Source organism: Odocoileus virginianus, chromosome 26 (genome assembly GCF_023699985.2).
Source record: "Odocoileus virginianus isolate 20LAN1187 ecotype Illinois chromosome 26, Ovbor_1.2, whole genome shotgun sequence".
NCBI lineage: Eukaryota > Metazoa > Chordata > Mammalia > Artiodactyla > Cervidae > Odocoileus > Odocoileus virginianus.
The window spans coordinates 16,650,367-16,665,031 of record NC_069699.1 but is presented as its reverse complement, the minus strand read 5'-3'; the positions used below and the strand labels follow the sequence as shown (position 1 = coordinate 16,665,031).

Sequence of the window (14,665 nt, the reverse complement as noted above, 5' to 3'; positions counted from 1 at the left end):
CATACTGGGTTGTAAAAACCCCTCCAAGTAATTGTCAAAGGACTCCCAATATCTCACAGGAAGCACATGGTGGGGGGTGAAATTCAGAGGACTGATATCAGGAAAATAAAAATAATAGATGCTGTGCTGGAAAAGATGAAATTTCATCCCAGCAATAAAGCTCTTATTTGTATCTAATGCCGTTACTTCTCAGAAGACTGTTAATTATGAATTCCCCTCTAGAAAGTCAGTATTCTAATTAATAAGCATACTTTCATCCTCCTCTAGGATATAGTGTTTTAGTTTAAATTTCATCTTCAAGTGGGTACATGGCTAATCTTGAGAGGTTTCCATACTGTATTATTTTCTTATCAAATGCTTCCAGAGCTACAATTAAAACTTTCGATAATGAACCTTATCACTCCTCTGTGAGAAATAGAATAGGTTCATTCAGTTTGAAACTTCTCAATGAAATGGCACTGATGCTTACAGAATTTTAGAAAAAGTGGCCAGCTCTGACTTATCATCCAAAATAACTTAAAAAACACTTTTTTAAAAAGTGTCTAATAAGGGAAATGAATGTAGCATTTCATATTAAAGATTTTTAACTTAACTTGGGACATTTGCACTTATTCTCCAGAAGACGGCAGTAGAGAGCGTGTCAGTAATCACTGACTTTAATTTGAAGAATCTTCTGAGTGTTTGTTGAAAATAAAGCTCCAAAGGCTCCTTTTCAGGATATTCTTATTTTGGGGCTCTAGGTGGGAACGGAAAATTAGTACTACTGAAAGCTACCACCGGGATTCTTATAATCAGGCATGTTTGGCACACCCTACAGTAGTGAGGAATGAGGATGCTACAGTGAATGGTGTGGGTTGAATCTTGGTTGTAGCTTCTACCAGCTGGGGTTGGTTAGCTTACCTCGTCAAGTCTCACATGTTGCTGTAATTACTGTTTGTGTTTTCCTCTTAACTAACCTGCCTGCTTCACCTCCTTATTTCCTGCTGCAGATAGAGGACATGCAGTGGGGTAAAGGAGTCCGGGAGATCCCTGCCTCTGTGTGTACCATGCCCTGCAAGCCTGGGCAAAGAAAGAAGACACAGAAGGGGACCCCTTGCTGCTGGACCTGTGAGCCCTGTGACGGCTACCAGTACCAGTTTGATGAGATGACATGCCAGCATTGCCCCTACGACCAGCGACCCAATGAAAACCGAACTGGCTGCCAGGATATCCCCATCATCAAACTGGAGTGGCACTCGCCTTGGGCTGTCATCCCCGTCTTTCTTGCCATGTTGGGGATCATCGCCACCATATTCGTCATGGCCACTTTCATCCGCTACAACGACACTCCCATCGTTCGGGCGTCTGGGCGGGAACTGAGCTACGTTCTGTTGACGGGCATCTTTCTCTGCTATATCATCACCTTCCTGATGATAGCCAAACCCGACGTGGCAGTGTGTTCTTTCCGGAGAGTTTTCTTGGGCTTGGGTATGTGCATCAGTTACGCAGCCCTCTTGACCAAAACCAATCGGATTTACCGCATATTTGAACAGGGCAAGAAATCAGTGACAGCCCCCAGACTCATAAGCCCAACATCACAGCTGGCGATCACTTCCAGTTTAATATCAGTTCAGCTTCTTGGCGTTTTCATTTGGTTTGGTGTTGACCCACCTAACATCATCATAGACTATGATGAACATAAGACGATGAACCCCGAACAGGCCCGGGGGGTTCTCAAGTGTGACATTACGGACCTACAGATCATCTGCTCCTTGGGATATAGCATCCTTCTTATGGTCACATGCACTGTGTATGCCATCAAGACTCGGGGTGTCCCAGAGAACTTTAATGAAGCCAAGCCCATCGGATTCACCATGTACACGACATGTATAGTTTGGCTTGCCTTCATTCCAATTTTTTTTGGCACTGCTCAATCAGCAGAAAAGGTAAGTGAAAACGCACACCACACCGCACATTTCAAAAACATGTTTCTTTTTGTAAATATTGAAACCAGATTGAATGTATAGAGCGAGAGGTTTTAGAATGTAGAATGATATTCCCAAGCCTAGACAAATCCTGAATTAGTGCAGATGGATGCTGCAGAAGTCTAAAACCTGCATTGAGCTGTGCTACATTCATTCCACTGGAAACCAACCAAAGGTAAGCCTTTTCAAGTTAACTTATTAGAGTGATTCAGTGTAGCAAGAGATTATCCAGCATAAAATAATCTGTCTCAACTAAGCCTTCATATTCATTCATTACCTACTCCCTCTTCTTTCATACCTATTTCCTCGGGATAAGAGAGGAGGGACATAGTCCATTATTCCCAAGGATGAGGGTGATCGTTGCCTGCTCTCTTTCTTCCTAGCAGCTGTGTAGGCACTCACTGTGAATTGGGTCGCGTATGTGAGCTATACAACATCTATATCTACATGGATTTCTAAATTGGTGGATATAGGAGAACTTTGATTGTAATTCTACTCTAGGCTCCCAACAGCTGGATGTACATTAATTGTCTCAAATGATGGAATTAATGTAGCTGGATTAGCTATATTCAGCCATGAAAATTCAAAGTTTTCAAAATGATTGGGATTTATTATGTTGGTCCAAGGCATGTTCAGTGTACATGCTCCCATCATATAGTTACATGTTTTATATGAGTCGGTGAGCTTAGCAGTTGTAATAAGTTGAATCTTAATGCAATCAGTGTGTGTTGATCTGGAGGTTTGAATGTGGGCAAATCATGCAGTGATACAGTGTTGATTCTAAATGTGATTTATGTACATTTGAGTTCTGTGCCTACCCAGGTATGGTTGTGGGAACATGCAAATTGGGCAGTCCTCACAGGTTGATCTTTATGAGCTGTCTTGTCCTTTACTCACTGGAGATGTCTCTGACTTGTTGGTACAGCTGAAACCAGAACTGGGGCTAAGCCCTCAGGGCATGCTCGAGAGAGAGAGTACTAGTGTAGCCTGATGAGACGTCAGCACATCAGATGTGGAGCCTGGTTCCATGCTACTTTGGAGAAGCCAGTTAAACAGTCAAGGACTTAGGACCCTAAATGGGGAAAACAAGGATTGAAGTTGAAATGTCTACAATTTTACATATCCTTGCTTCTCAAATTAGTTGAATCTTGACTGTTTACATTGTTACTTCTGTTCTCTGTAAAAATCACAGAAGGGATTAGTGGACTTTGGCTGGTTTTCTAACTGAAATATGTCTTTTCCCTAAATGGTTTGATTCAGCAGCTAGAAGTTTGGGCTGTCTTTAAAATGAAAATGAAACCACATAGAATTCTAAAACCAAGGACTATGAATGGTTCCAGATTATGGTTTGAGTCATAAAAGGAAGTTCTTAGAGTAAGTCCTTCTAAAATATATGCACAAGGAGCATAGTACGTGTCAGAAATGTGTTTCAAATTCATAACGCATGCGTACTGTGAAACCAACTTGAATATCATTTCATTGCTTTATCTATCCATGGGCCAGAGGAATAGTGACATACCAGTTAGAGTAGTGAAATGCAGTGTATGCCAGTAAGTTGATAACCATGGACATGTTTACGGGGACTGATGTGCAGCATCAAAGTCTATGGATGTGATAACTATTACCCATGCGGCAGGTTAAAAACATGAAATCTTTTTCTTGGAAATTTATGCTTGAGAAATATGAAAGGCAGGAAGCATTGTAGTTGTTCTATAGATGAGCTTTGTTTTAATGAATATTTGGCAATATAGGTCTCTACCATTTCATTTATTATTTCTGGTCATTACTCTGAATCTTGTCAGTTAAGATCCAGGGGTATAATTTACCCATTTAAAAACGTGAGAAGTATAGAAGTGTTCAGGATTTGAATTCACTGATTCTTAGTGTTCTAGAAGACATTGCGTTGGGAGAACAGGATTATGGGAATAATTAAGCTGTCTTTAAGCAGTGTGTTTTGTATACCAGGGTTTAGAAGGCATATATTTCTATTAGTGTATTCTCAATGGATTATGTGATGTTTTACACTGTTGATTCACACAGTTAAAGGTACTCAGTTGCCAAATGGAAACAGTGAATTTTGTATGAAAATGTGCATGCCTTTGTGGTAGGCATATGGCTAGAGAAGCATGAGTGATCAATTAAAAATATCTTTTTTTCTGAAAATGAAACCATGAAATTTGAATTGTGGAAGGCAGCAAATTGCAAAATGCAAAAAGCTATCACACTGAAGGCATTATTGCCAACCTAAAACATATGAAATCACAGTCCTTCCATTTTTGTTTAGATTTAAGAATTGAAGTATTTCAAATGGAAGAATTCCATTGTTATAAGACACAAAAAAAGAAAGATTAAGCAATGAGCTCAGTAATAACTATTTACTCTTTCAGGAAATTGGATTTGTTTTGATTATATAAGGGTATCTCTGTGAAACTTCTCATCAGTTGAGTTCATTAGCACAGCATAAAGTACAAGTAGGTACATTTGCACAGTAATAGAAGTATTGTCTTGCAAAACATCAACCCTCATGAAGTTTATTTTTGCTTGTGTTAAGGAGGGCACAGAATGTGACCATTATCTTCTCTTATCCTTGCTAACCTTGTGACTTCTAGAATGAGGATCTTGTGATGTGGCCAGGGATGGAAGAGGGAAACTCTAGCCATAAAATAACATTTCCTTATCTAAGGTTTAAATTTATGTGACTGAAATGATTCAAGGAAACACTGTAAATGGTAGAACAATAGCACAGCAAGAGCTAGCTTCTTTAGAGAAGCTCTCTGATAACCTGTTGTTGCACAGTGGCACAGTCTGTGAGAGGCTGGGTTGTTTTTATGGAAAACTGGCTTTGCTTGTGGCTATATCTTTCCGAAGACTTGTGTGTGCACCCAGGAAGGGAGGATACAGGTCACCCTGCCCAAATCTGGGAAACCCTATAGATGCTATGTTTATCTGGGGTTTTTAGCCGGTTGTCTGAAGAACTTTCTAGGTAAGCCAATATTTCATTTCTTACACATGGCCAAGGAGACAGTTTTGTACCCATTTGCCCTACAAAGGCCAAGTAGACCTTGGTATAAAAGGAAAAGGATCAGAGGGCCTGCCTAAGTATTTTTGTTCTAATCCACAAAAGACACTCTCTAAGATTTCTAATTTAAGCAGCTTTGGGAATAAATTAATTCTTATGCCAAACAAATGGGGGATCCATCAAAGAACCAAAAGGTCAGAAAGATACTATCCATGGTCAGAGACAAAGTATGGAGTCGAAAGGTCTGAATAATGCATCAACTTCATAGTTTGGACTGGAGCCCTTAAAAGCTCGGCCCAAGGCACTGGCCCTGAACCAGAGATAACAAGCAGGCAGGGAGATGTGTTCCCCAGGAGTATTTCCTGAAGGATTGGAACTGCACACCAGACCTTCTGATCTTTCACTGGTAGCAGATAGCACCCCAGAATCTGAACGCAAAGCAAGACCAACCCAGGATCAGAAATACTAGGCAGGGAGGTAATCATCCCCTAATCCATGCCCAAGGCAGACATCACTAATCAGTCATGGCACGCTTCCCCTGAAACCCTGGAGTGGTCTTAAAATCCTTATTGTTAGAGGGTTTAGGCAACCACTACCAGTGTGTCAGAACTGCAAGGAACTTGACATCCATGTGCTATTTCTGACTTAGTGATGGGTTCCAACAAATGACTGCTGATACCTCTTCCCATTGAGCTGTTTGTTGTCACTGTGCTAAAGACATTGAACAGTTTTCATTAAGATTAATCTGATTAAAGGCAAAGAATAGTCAGGAAAATGGGATGTGCTTTAATTAGTCTTCCTTTTGTCTCTGATCATACATCTCTTTTTTGAAAATTGCCCAGTGCCATGCAGGAAGGAAAAGACCTAGTTCTCTTGGAAAGTAATATATCACTTTATGCTTCAGTGCTATTTGAATTGATTAAAAATTTCTCCTGGTTTTTCAGCAATTGAAAGAACTATTGTGAAATACCTAGCATGCCCCTAGTGTTCTGTGAAGGTCTCTGATGCAGATGTAAAGATGACACCATCTTTCCAGGATGGGAACAGGAAGCTAGTGGTCCACACAGGCCTTCAAAAGACATCACCTAGTTTAAAATAAACTATTGTTGTCAAACAAAAAGTACAAGATGGGCACACAGAGAAAGGGACCTCCAATTAAGTGTCGGGAAAAGTGGAATAAAGAACCGGAAGGTAACAAGCAGAGGAAATGCTAAGACAATCCAGTAAGAAATTATATCCAATGTGAATAAATAAAAGGAAGCTGATTTCAACATATGGTCTGTGGAGTGAGGAAATAAGACTGCACATAGGATATTTTGACTTTGCAAACCTGAGAGGGTATAATAATAAAAATTAATTAAAACCTCATCATATGGGCAAAATTTGACACAATGTGAACCCCATGTTTCCTTCTCACATCAAACTTTTGGCAAGAATCACATCTTTTGGGTGGGCCAAGTGAATTTTAAATACTATAGCGTGTAAACTGAAATGCCCAGTGTTCTTTCTTAGGATGAAATGCTCCCTTATGCATATTTTGAGTTAGGCATGGCCTTCCCTGTGATGTGGGACTTCCCCATGTGGCTCAGATGGTAAAGAATCTGCCTGCAATATAGGAGACCTGAGTTCAATCCCTGAGTCTGGAAAATCCCCTGAAGAAGGGAATAGCAACCCACTCCAGTAGTCTTGCCTGGAGAATCCCATGGACAGAGGAGCCTGGTGGGCTACAGTCCATGGGGTCGCAAAGAGTCAGACATGAATGACTGAGCGTCTAACCCTTGTTCCCTGTGATGCAACCCCCACCTTCTTCTCCGGTTTTGGGGGCCTAAACTCTGAAACAGAGATAATGATGAAGTGGAAGATTAACAAATGCAAACTGTGAAGGGCTGTGTTTGAACCTTGTCCTTAAAACGATGGAGATAAATCGAAAGTTTCCAAGTGTGGGAGGAATGTGAGCATAGGATATCTTGGAAAGTGAATCCCAGCGATAGTACTGGAGGATGAACCGAGGTGAGGCGACTAGGTAACTAGTTAAGTAGCTATTGTCATACATGGATAAAAAGATGGCATTGGCTTGAAGGAAGCCTGAGGGACTAGAAAAGATAGAGCAGGTCTAAACGGTGTTTTGAATGGTTTGAACATTAAAAGAATATGTAAATAGGCTTTACTTTATCTTTCTTTTTGTGTTATTCTGCTTTATTGCTGAAATAAGAGATACAGATTTTTTTTGTGTGTGTAGGTTTTGGCAAGTAACATTGCCCACTTTTAATCTTTTCAAATAGCAGCTAAGTGAGGAAAGAAAGGGCTCTTATCATCCAACCCTCTAGAGACAATCACTGTCAACAGCCTGGCGGCTCTACCTCGAGATGTATGAGTATGCTCCCCGCCCCACACGCACATTTTAAAATAAAAGGTATTATTTTCCCTTCTGGAATGCTTACTAATACCTTCCCCTCACATCCAAACACAGTGGAGGGAACCGTCCCAGGGAAGAGATGATGCTGAGGCCCTCCCTTCTTCCACCCACACTGTGATGGGTGTGGATACTCATGGTTGAGGTGTTACCTCTGGCCTTTAGTCTTGTCCATTCAAATCTTTATCAAAAGTTTGTGAAACCATCTCTTCTCTGCTTCCTACTGTGACCTTGGTGGTAGCTGAGCTTCTCTCCTAACAGTCCTCTGGAGCCAGCTGTTTGCACATCTGGTAGTACCAACAGTATAGGGTAGGACAGTCCTCTGGACTCCCTTTATGATGCATCAGCTAATTTCAAGAGCAGAAACCTAGGACAGCTGGCACCTTCACCATCTTCATCCTTTCCTTTAGCCAGAAAAGGTCATTTGACAGGCAAAACCGGAGAGCATATGCAAAACTGAACTGAGCTAGAACTGGTAAGGAAATAACTTAGTACACTAAAGCAAAGGCCCCAATCATTGAAGGTTTGAACACAGTGTCCAAACTTTGTTTCACTCAAGAAAAACATTTCTGCTAAAAAGATGACTCAGCTAGAGTCTTGAGTCTGCTCCTCTCCACAGTATGCTCCCTGGAGCCCAGTTTCCCCATTAGGAGTCTTTCATTTTGAGACCTCAGCCACTGAAACACTTGGTAACAAAGACCAAGGCCTCACCCTTATAACTAGGATCAGGAGAATCAGACAAATCTCTGTTCTCAGGCAAGTCTAAAAGTGTCACAGACCACTCATCATTTTCACAAACAGCTCTTCTTAAAGCATAGGGAATCCCAACGAAGCATGGTCTACTCATGAGCAGTCAGAGGATTGCCAAATCCAGCCTTGGGGGCCTGAGGTCCCCAGACTGTAGATCATAATACTGGGCCCACTAGGGTGTCGTTCAGGTCCCAGTTGCCCTCTGGTCCTGAAAGGCCATTCCTCCCTTGCCAGTCCTCCTGTGGGTCCCTGAATCTAATCATCACACATCTGGAGGTGTGTCGTCTAACCTTTCTGGTCCTAGGGTTTATCATCTGCACAATGAGTATAATTATTTCTGCTCCGAGCTTTGTTTAAGAGCACATGAGCACAACTTTCAACAGACTGAAGACACCAGGTACTAGCAAGGCTGTGGGGCAGGAACTCTCCTCCTCTGCTGGTGGGAGTGTCAACAATAGGATAATCACTTTGGAAAACAGTTGGGCAGGTTCTTAAAATGGAAAGCATGCACCAACCATACTCGTAGCCATTTCTCCTCTGTCTTCACCCATGAGACATGAATGAATAAGTCTATACAAAGATGTCCAAGTGAATGTTTTCATAGATTTATTTTTTGTAGTTCAAACTTGGAGACAATCCAAGTAAACATCAGGAGGGGAATGGATAAGCAAATTGCAGTCTATCCATAAGATAGAGTACCACTCTTCAGTTAAAAGCAATGGGCAATTGATACATCCAGCACCATGTATAAATCTGAAATAATTATGCCAAGTGAAAGAAGGCATGCTCAAAAAAGAATGCATATTCATGATTCCACTTATATCAACTTCTTTTAAATATACAAACTAATCTATAGTAATAACAGATCAGTTGTGGGCTGGGGGTGAGGATGGTACTGAAGAATTACAAGAAGCACAAGGAAATTTGGAGGGTGATGTCTGTGTTCATCTCTTGATCGTGGTGATGGTTTCATGTGTGTGTGTGTGTGTGTGTGTGTGTGTATGTAAGTTCATAAAATTGCATACTTCAAATATGTGCAGTTTACTGTGTAACAGTTCATTGTTCAGTAGCTCAGTCATGTCTGACTCTTTGCAACCCCGTGGACTGCAGCACTCCAGGCTTCCCTGTCCATCACTAACTCCTGGAGCTTGCTCAAACTCATGTCCATTGAGTCAATGATGCCTTCCAACCATCTCATTCTCTGTCATCCCCTTTTCCTTCCACCTTCAGTCTTTCCCAGCATCAGGGTCTTCTCCAGTGAGTCAGTTCTTTGCATCAGGTGGCCAAAGTATTGGAGCTTCAGCATCAGTCCTTCCAATGGATATTCAGGACTGATTTCCTTTAGGAATGACTGGTTTGATCTTCTTGCTGTCCTTATATATCAATAAAGCCTTTAAAAATTGCTTTGCACAGAAACCCTTTTCTGCCTCTCCTCTCCCTTCTTTTTCTCAAAACTTAATAGTTGTTTTTATACCTATTGGCCTGTTTGCCCAGTGCTGACACTAGAAATTGCATTGAAAATAAAACTAGAATTATATAAATAAGAATATAGAGAGCACTTCAACACTCTCTGATAAGTACTCAATAAAGGACAACTGTGTCCTCCCATGCTAGGGTCCCCTTAGCAAAAATTTCTGTTTAAGCAAGGCAGGAGGGTGAACCTAGGTGAAATAGTCATGTATTTGGGGAAACTGTTTAAGTAGAGGGTGTTGTGTGGATTAGAGGGAAATCAAGAGTTAACTCGAGAGAGGTGGGTAGAGCTGAAATCTTAAAGGATCCTATATGCTTGACCTTGTTTTCTAGGGAAGAGGGAAGTGTGCTTCAGTGATTTTTAGGGCAGAGATGTGACCTTGTTGGATTTATATTTTAGAGAGATTACTTGTGGTTCATGAGTGGTGGTCTGCATGATAGTTGTAATATGCTGATTTATAAAGTGAAATACATATTTGATCGTCATCCCATTTATGCCATGTGCCTTGTCTGACTCTTTGCAATCCCATGGACTATAGCCTGCCACGCTCCCCTGTCCATGGAATTTTCCAGCAAAAATACTGAAGTGGGTTGCAATTCCCTTCTCCAGGGGATCTTCCTGACGTAGGGATCAAACGCAGGCTTCCTCCATTGCAGACAGAGTCTTTACCAACTGATCCACCAGGGAAGCCCAATAGTAGCTGATACGTATTTCGGACAGTACTAAGAGTTTATTTTGAAGAGTATCTACATACTAGAAGTACTTTCTGCATGTTGCCGCTACTCTGTTTTCTTCCAAAGATAATGGGGGTTTTCAACTGTAAGCAGTGATTCCTAATGAATAAAGCTGTCCTCAGCTGATTGGCCCTGTGTCTTGAGAATCAGGGTGCACATCATCTGCTGTGGAGTTACATACATACCCTCTGATTGTGCAGCTTATTATCCTGTGCCTTTGGTTGCCCCCTCCCCCAGCTCAGCACTGCACTTGACTCTCTAGGTCTGACTGGGTTTGGACATAAAACCACTGGGGAGTCAGTGCATTAGGAAGCAAATAGTCTCAAATGACATACCACTTACAGACTTTGAAGAGGCTCATGTGGAATTTTTCACCTCTGATTGAACAAAAGTCACATTTCCCCATTTGAGTCTCAGGCAGATAAGGGTATTAGAGAAGGGAGGGGGGCCACAAATAGTCAAAGAGAAGTTTGGAGGCAAGGACAAGGCCGTGCCACTCAATTAGCAATTCCTTGAGGTTTTCAAAAGTCTAGATACACAGGCATGGAGAAGAGACCTGTGGTCACTGTGGGGGAAGGGGTGCGGGGGACGACTTGGGAGGTAAGAGCTGACATACAGACACTAGCCTGGTAAACCAGATAGCTAGTGGGAAGTGCTGCATAGCGCAGGGAGCCCAGTTCTCGGTGATGACCTCGAAGGGTGGGAGGAGGAGGTGGGAGGGAGGGGGTACATGTAGAGCGGATTCATTTCATTGTACAGCGGCAACCTGCACAAAACTTACACTTCACCCAGTGTAAAGCAATTGTACTCCAATTTTTAAAAAAAGCCTTTTTATATGTGAAGGAAGAACCTCAAACACGAAGGATCATCAGTAAAAATCATTTGGTGGACAGTTGAAGAATGAAACAAAAAGTCCTATTTTCTTTCCTGTATTCATTCTTCACTGTGGATGTTGACACAGTGATCTAACTTTTCTGATTTCTCTCTTGCAAGAAGCTAAAAACCGTTTCCAAAGAGGCTTGATTTATATATAAGGAGTCCGTTTTTCACACCTGGGAGATTCTGGCTAACAGACTCAAAGCCCCAAATCAGTTTGTGGTGATTGGGTTTTCGCCTCCAAGATCGGATATGTAGGCTGGCTAAATCTACCTTCCGGTTCTATCAGTTCTGTTGGGTTTCTCCAGTAACCTTCCTAGTGCCGCGGCCCAGTGCCTAGGCTGGAGTACCCCAGCCGGACTGCTCTGTAGGTGTGGTGAGGGCTGCTGCCGGTGCTGGGCCTCATGCCAGATGAATGAGTTGCTTAGTTTTAACCCAGTAATCAGATAATTATCTCCTTGTTTAGCATTCTAGATCTTGAGATCTAGAAGTATGCTGTACAGTTTTTTTCTATTTTAAGAAATTTAACTAGAGGCAAGGAACCACCCACATGTTTTAATTTGAGTAGAAAAAGCTTAAGAATTTAATTTAGGAGTAGGGATTAGTGTATAGGATTTTGGCATTTTTGTATGTTTTGAAATTGAGACGTTACTCAGTTATATTATACTGGGACATGGGCTCAAAATCTTCAGATTTTCCACTAGTGAAAATGGGGCACAAGAGCTTATGAAGAAGAAAGGCAAATTGCTGACACAGGAATTGAACTGGACACTCTAGGAATACCTATTTAAGAGGAGGAGACGTCACCATCTAATTTCAGGATTAAGAGCTGTGCAGAAGATTTGTAAGAAAGCTCGTTAAATTTTCAATCCTAATAGAAAAGCATTGGGGAATGGAAGGGACTATCATTTTGTCATAGAAATCCAGTTTCCCACTACAGCTGTTACAAAAAAGGAAATGTAAGAAAATGATTTTTTAATGGCGATGCTGGTAATCGGTCTGCCTGATACAGAAGCATTGGTGTCTGTAATGGGTCCTCAGGTAACCTAAAATTGAAAATTGTGTCTCTAATGTGTGTGTGCATTCCATTCAGCTGTATGTTCCAGTTGAATGCTTGGCTTATAACCAACAGTCAGTTTTTGGATCCAATGCCTCCCACTGCACAGGTCTGAAAAAAACAGTTTAGTAGATGTACTGAAACCAGCAAATATGAAAGTCTTTTTTTTTTCCCCCAACAGTGGCACCATCTTTTTTTCCCTCCATGCCTACTACCTCTGAGCTAGATATTGTAGGAGAGAGAATTTTAAAACGGTTTCCTTTTCTTTTACAATGTCCCTTGTTATTTAACAATCGATTTAAGTGCCTATAACATGAAAGGCCCAGAGACCTCAACAACTGGGGATCATATACCTCCTTTAAAATATATATATATATATATATATGTGTGTGTGTGTGTGTGTATATATATATATATATATATACATATATATATATATATACACATATATATATATATATATCAGTGGCTTCTCGTTAATAATAATATTACATAATTATTATTACTGCCTCCCTACCACCATCAAAATTAGAATAGTATTTAAGCACTTCCTTAGAGCCTATGAGACTTAAATCAAGGGCCATAGACTATGGCCCATGAGCCAAATCCAACCAGCTGCTTGTTTTTATAAATAAAGTTTTATTGGAATACAACCATGTTCATTAATTTACATATTCCCTATGACTGCTTTCATGCTACAAGGGCAGAATTGAGTTGATGTGGCAGAGTTAGTGTGGCCTGCAAAGGCAAAAATCTTTGTAATCTGATTTATTGACCAAAATAGTTTTGTGTCCCTGACTTAGATAATCTCGTGCCTTCGTATCTCTCTGATCCTTGTGTCCTACGCATTTCATGCTCATCGACTTCCCTTTAGTCTCTTTTTTTCACTGAAGGGTAACTGCTTTACAATGTTGTGTTACTCTCTGCTGTACGACGCAGCTGCTTTCCACTAGCTAGTGATTTTACTCATGATAGTGTGTATATGCCGGTGCTACTCTCTTGATTCATTCTACCCCCTCCTTCCCCCTCTGTGTTTTGTATGTCTGCATCTCCATTCCTTCCCTGTAAATAGGTTCATCAGTATTATTTTTCTAGAGTCCATATATATGTGTGTTAATATGCAATACTTTTTTTCTCTAACTTACTTCACTCTATGTAACGGGCTCTAGGTTCATCCACCCCACTACAGCTGACTCCAGCCTGTTCCTTTTTACAGTTCAGTAATACTCCATCGTATATGTGTACCACAGCTTCTTTATCCATCCATCTGTCGATGGACATCTAGGCTGCTTCCATGTCTTGGCTGTTGTAAATAGTGCTGCAGTGAACACGGGTACACGTGTTTTTTAGAATTATGGTGTCCTCAAGTTATATGCCCAGTAGTGGGATTCCTGGGTCATGTGGTAGTTTAACTCCTAGTTTTTTGTTTGTTTGTGTTTTTGCTTTTTTTAATTTTCATTTTGTTTTAAATGAATCTCCATACTGGTCTCCATTCCCATTGGTCTTGCTGATATTATTTCTTCTCCTCAACATACTGAGACCATTTCCTCTGTCTCAGATGCTGTCACCTGGATCTTCTCACGCTGCCTTTTTCATCACGCAGCTCTCAGTTTATAGACATATCAGAGGGGGTCTTTCAACTCTCCTCCATCCAAGTTAAAGTTCTCTCTATCCCAGAGATATTCTGTTTCTTCCTAGCACTCATCATTACCTGCTGTCAGTTATTGTTTTGTTTATGTGTTTTTCACCCAAATGCTTGGTTTCTCCAGTTTTTCTCTGGATCTCTGGGACCCCAGGTAGTGACTAGCCCTAGTAAGCACTCAGTGAACCTCTGTGGGTTGAATGAATGAATAACCAATCAAAGGAATGAATCTCTTTTGAAGTAAGATACAGCCCCTGCCATCAATAAACTGTTTAGAAGTAGGGAGAGTCATGTAAACTAAGGTCTGTGAGAAGTGCTAAAGTATGAAACCATAGGGAAGTTGGTTTATAGATAGAAATGAGAGAAATCAGCCTCACTGAAGGAATATATGCATGAAGACAAAGCAAATCTTCAAAGATGACCGGACATTGTTGGACAGAGAAAGGCTTTTGAAGCTGAAGAAATTTTCCATGTACAGATTTTTATTTACTTGGTAACATTCATCCCAAGGTATTTCTTTATTTTTTTTCCCTCCAGCAATTATAAATGGATTGTTTTCTTAATGTCTATTTCTGACAGTTTGATGGGGATGTATAGAAACACAACTAACTTTTTCTATATTGATTTTGTATCTTGTGACTTTACTAAATTAGTTTATTCTAATAGTATTTATGTTGAAGTCTTTAGAATTTTCTATAATATAATGTCATATAGACACAGTTACTTCTTTGTTTCCAAA

General features: G+C 40.8%; 1 protein-coding gene across 8 annotated transcripts in view; it reads left to right on the top strand.

Moving 5' to 3' along the window:
* The window catches only part of GRM7 (glutamate metabotropic receptor 7), an 871,847-nt gene that overhangs the window by 682,910 nt on the left and 174,272 nt on the right, over positions 1 to 14,665 (top strand). For all 8 annotated transcript variants that reach the window (XR_011483650.1, XR_011483651.1, XM_070455619.1 and 5 more), the window contains exon 8: positions 990 to 1,925. Coding sequence is in view for 6 of the 8 variants with exons in the window: in XM_070455619.1 (XP_070311720.1) it covers positions 990 to 1,925 (936 nt within the window). In the remaining 2 variants the exon portion in view is untranslated. The remainder of the gene's footprint in view (positions 1 to 989; positions 1,926 to 14,665) is intronic.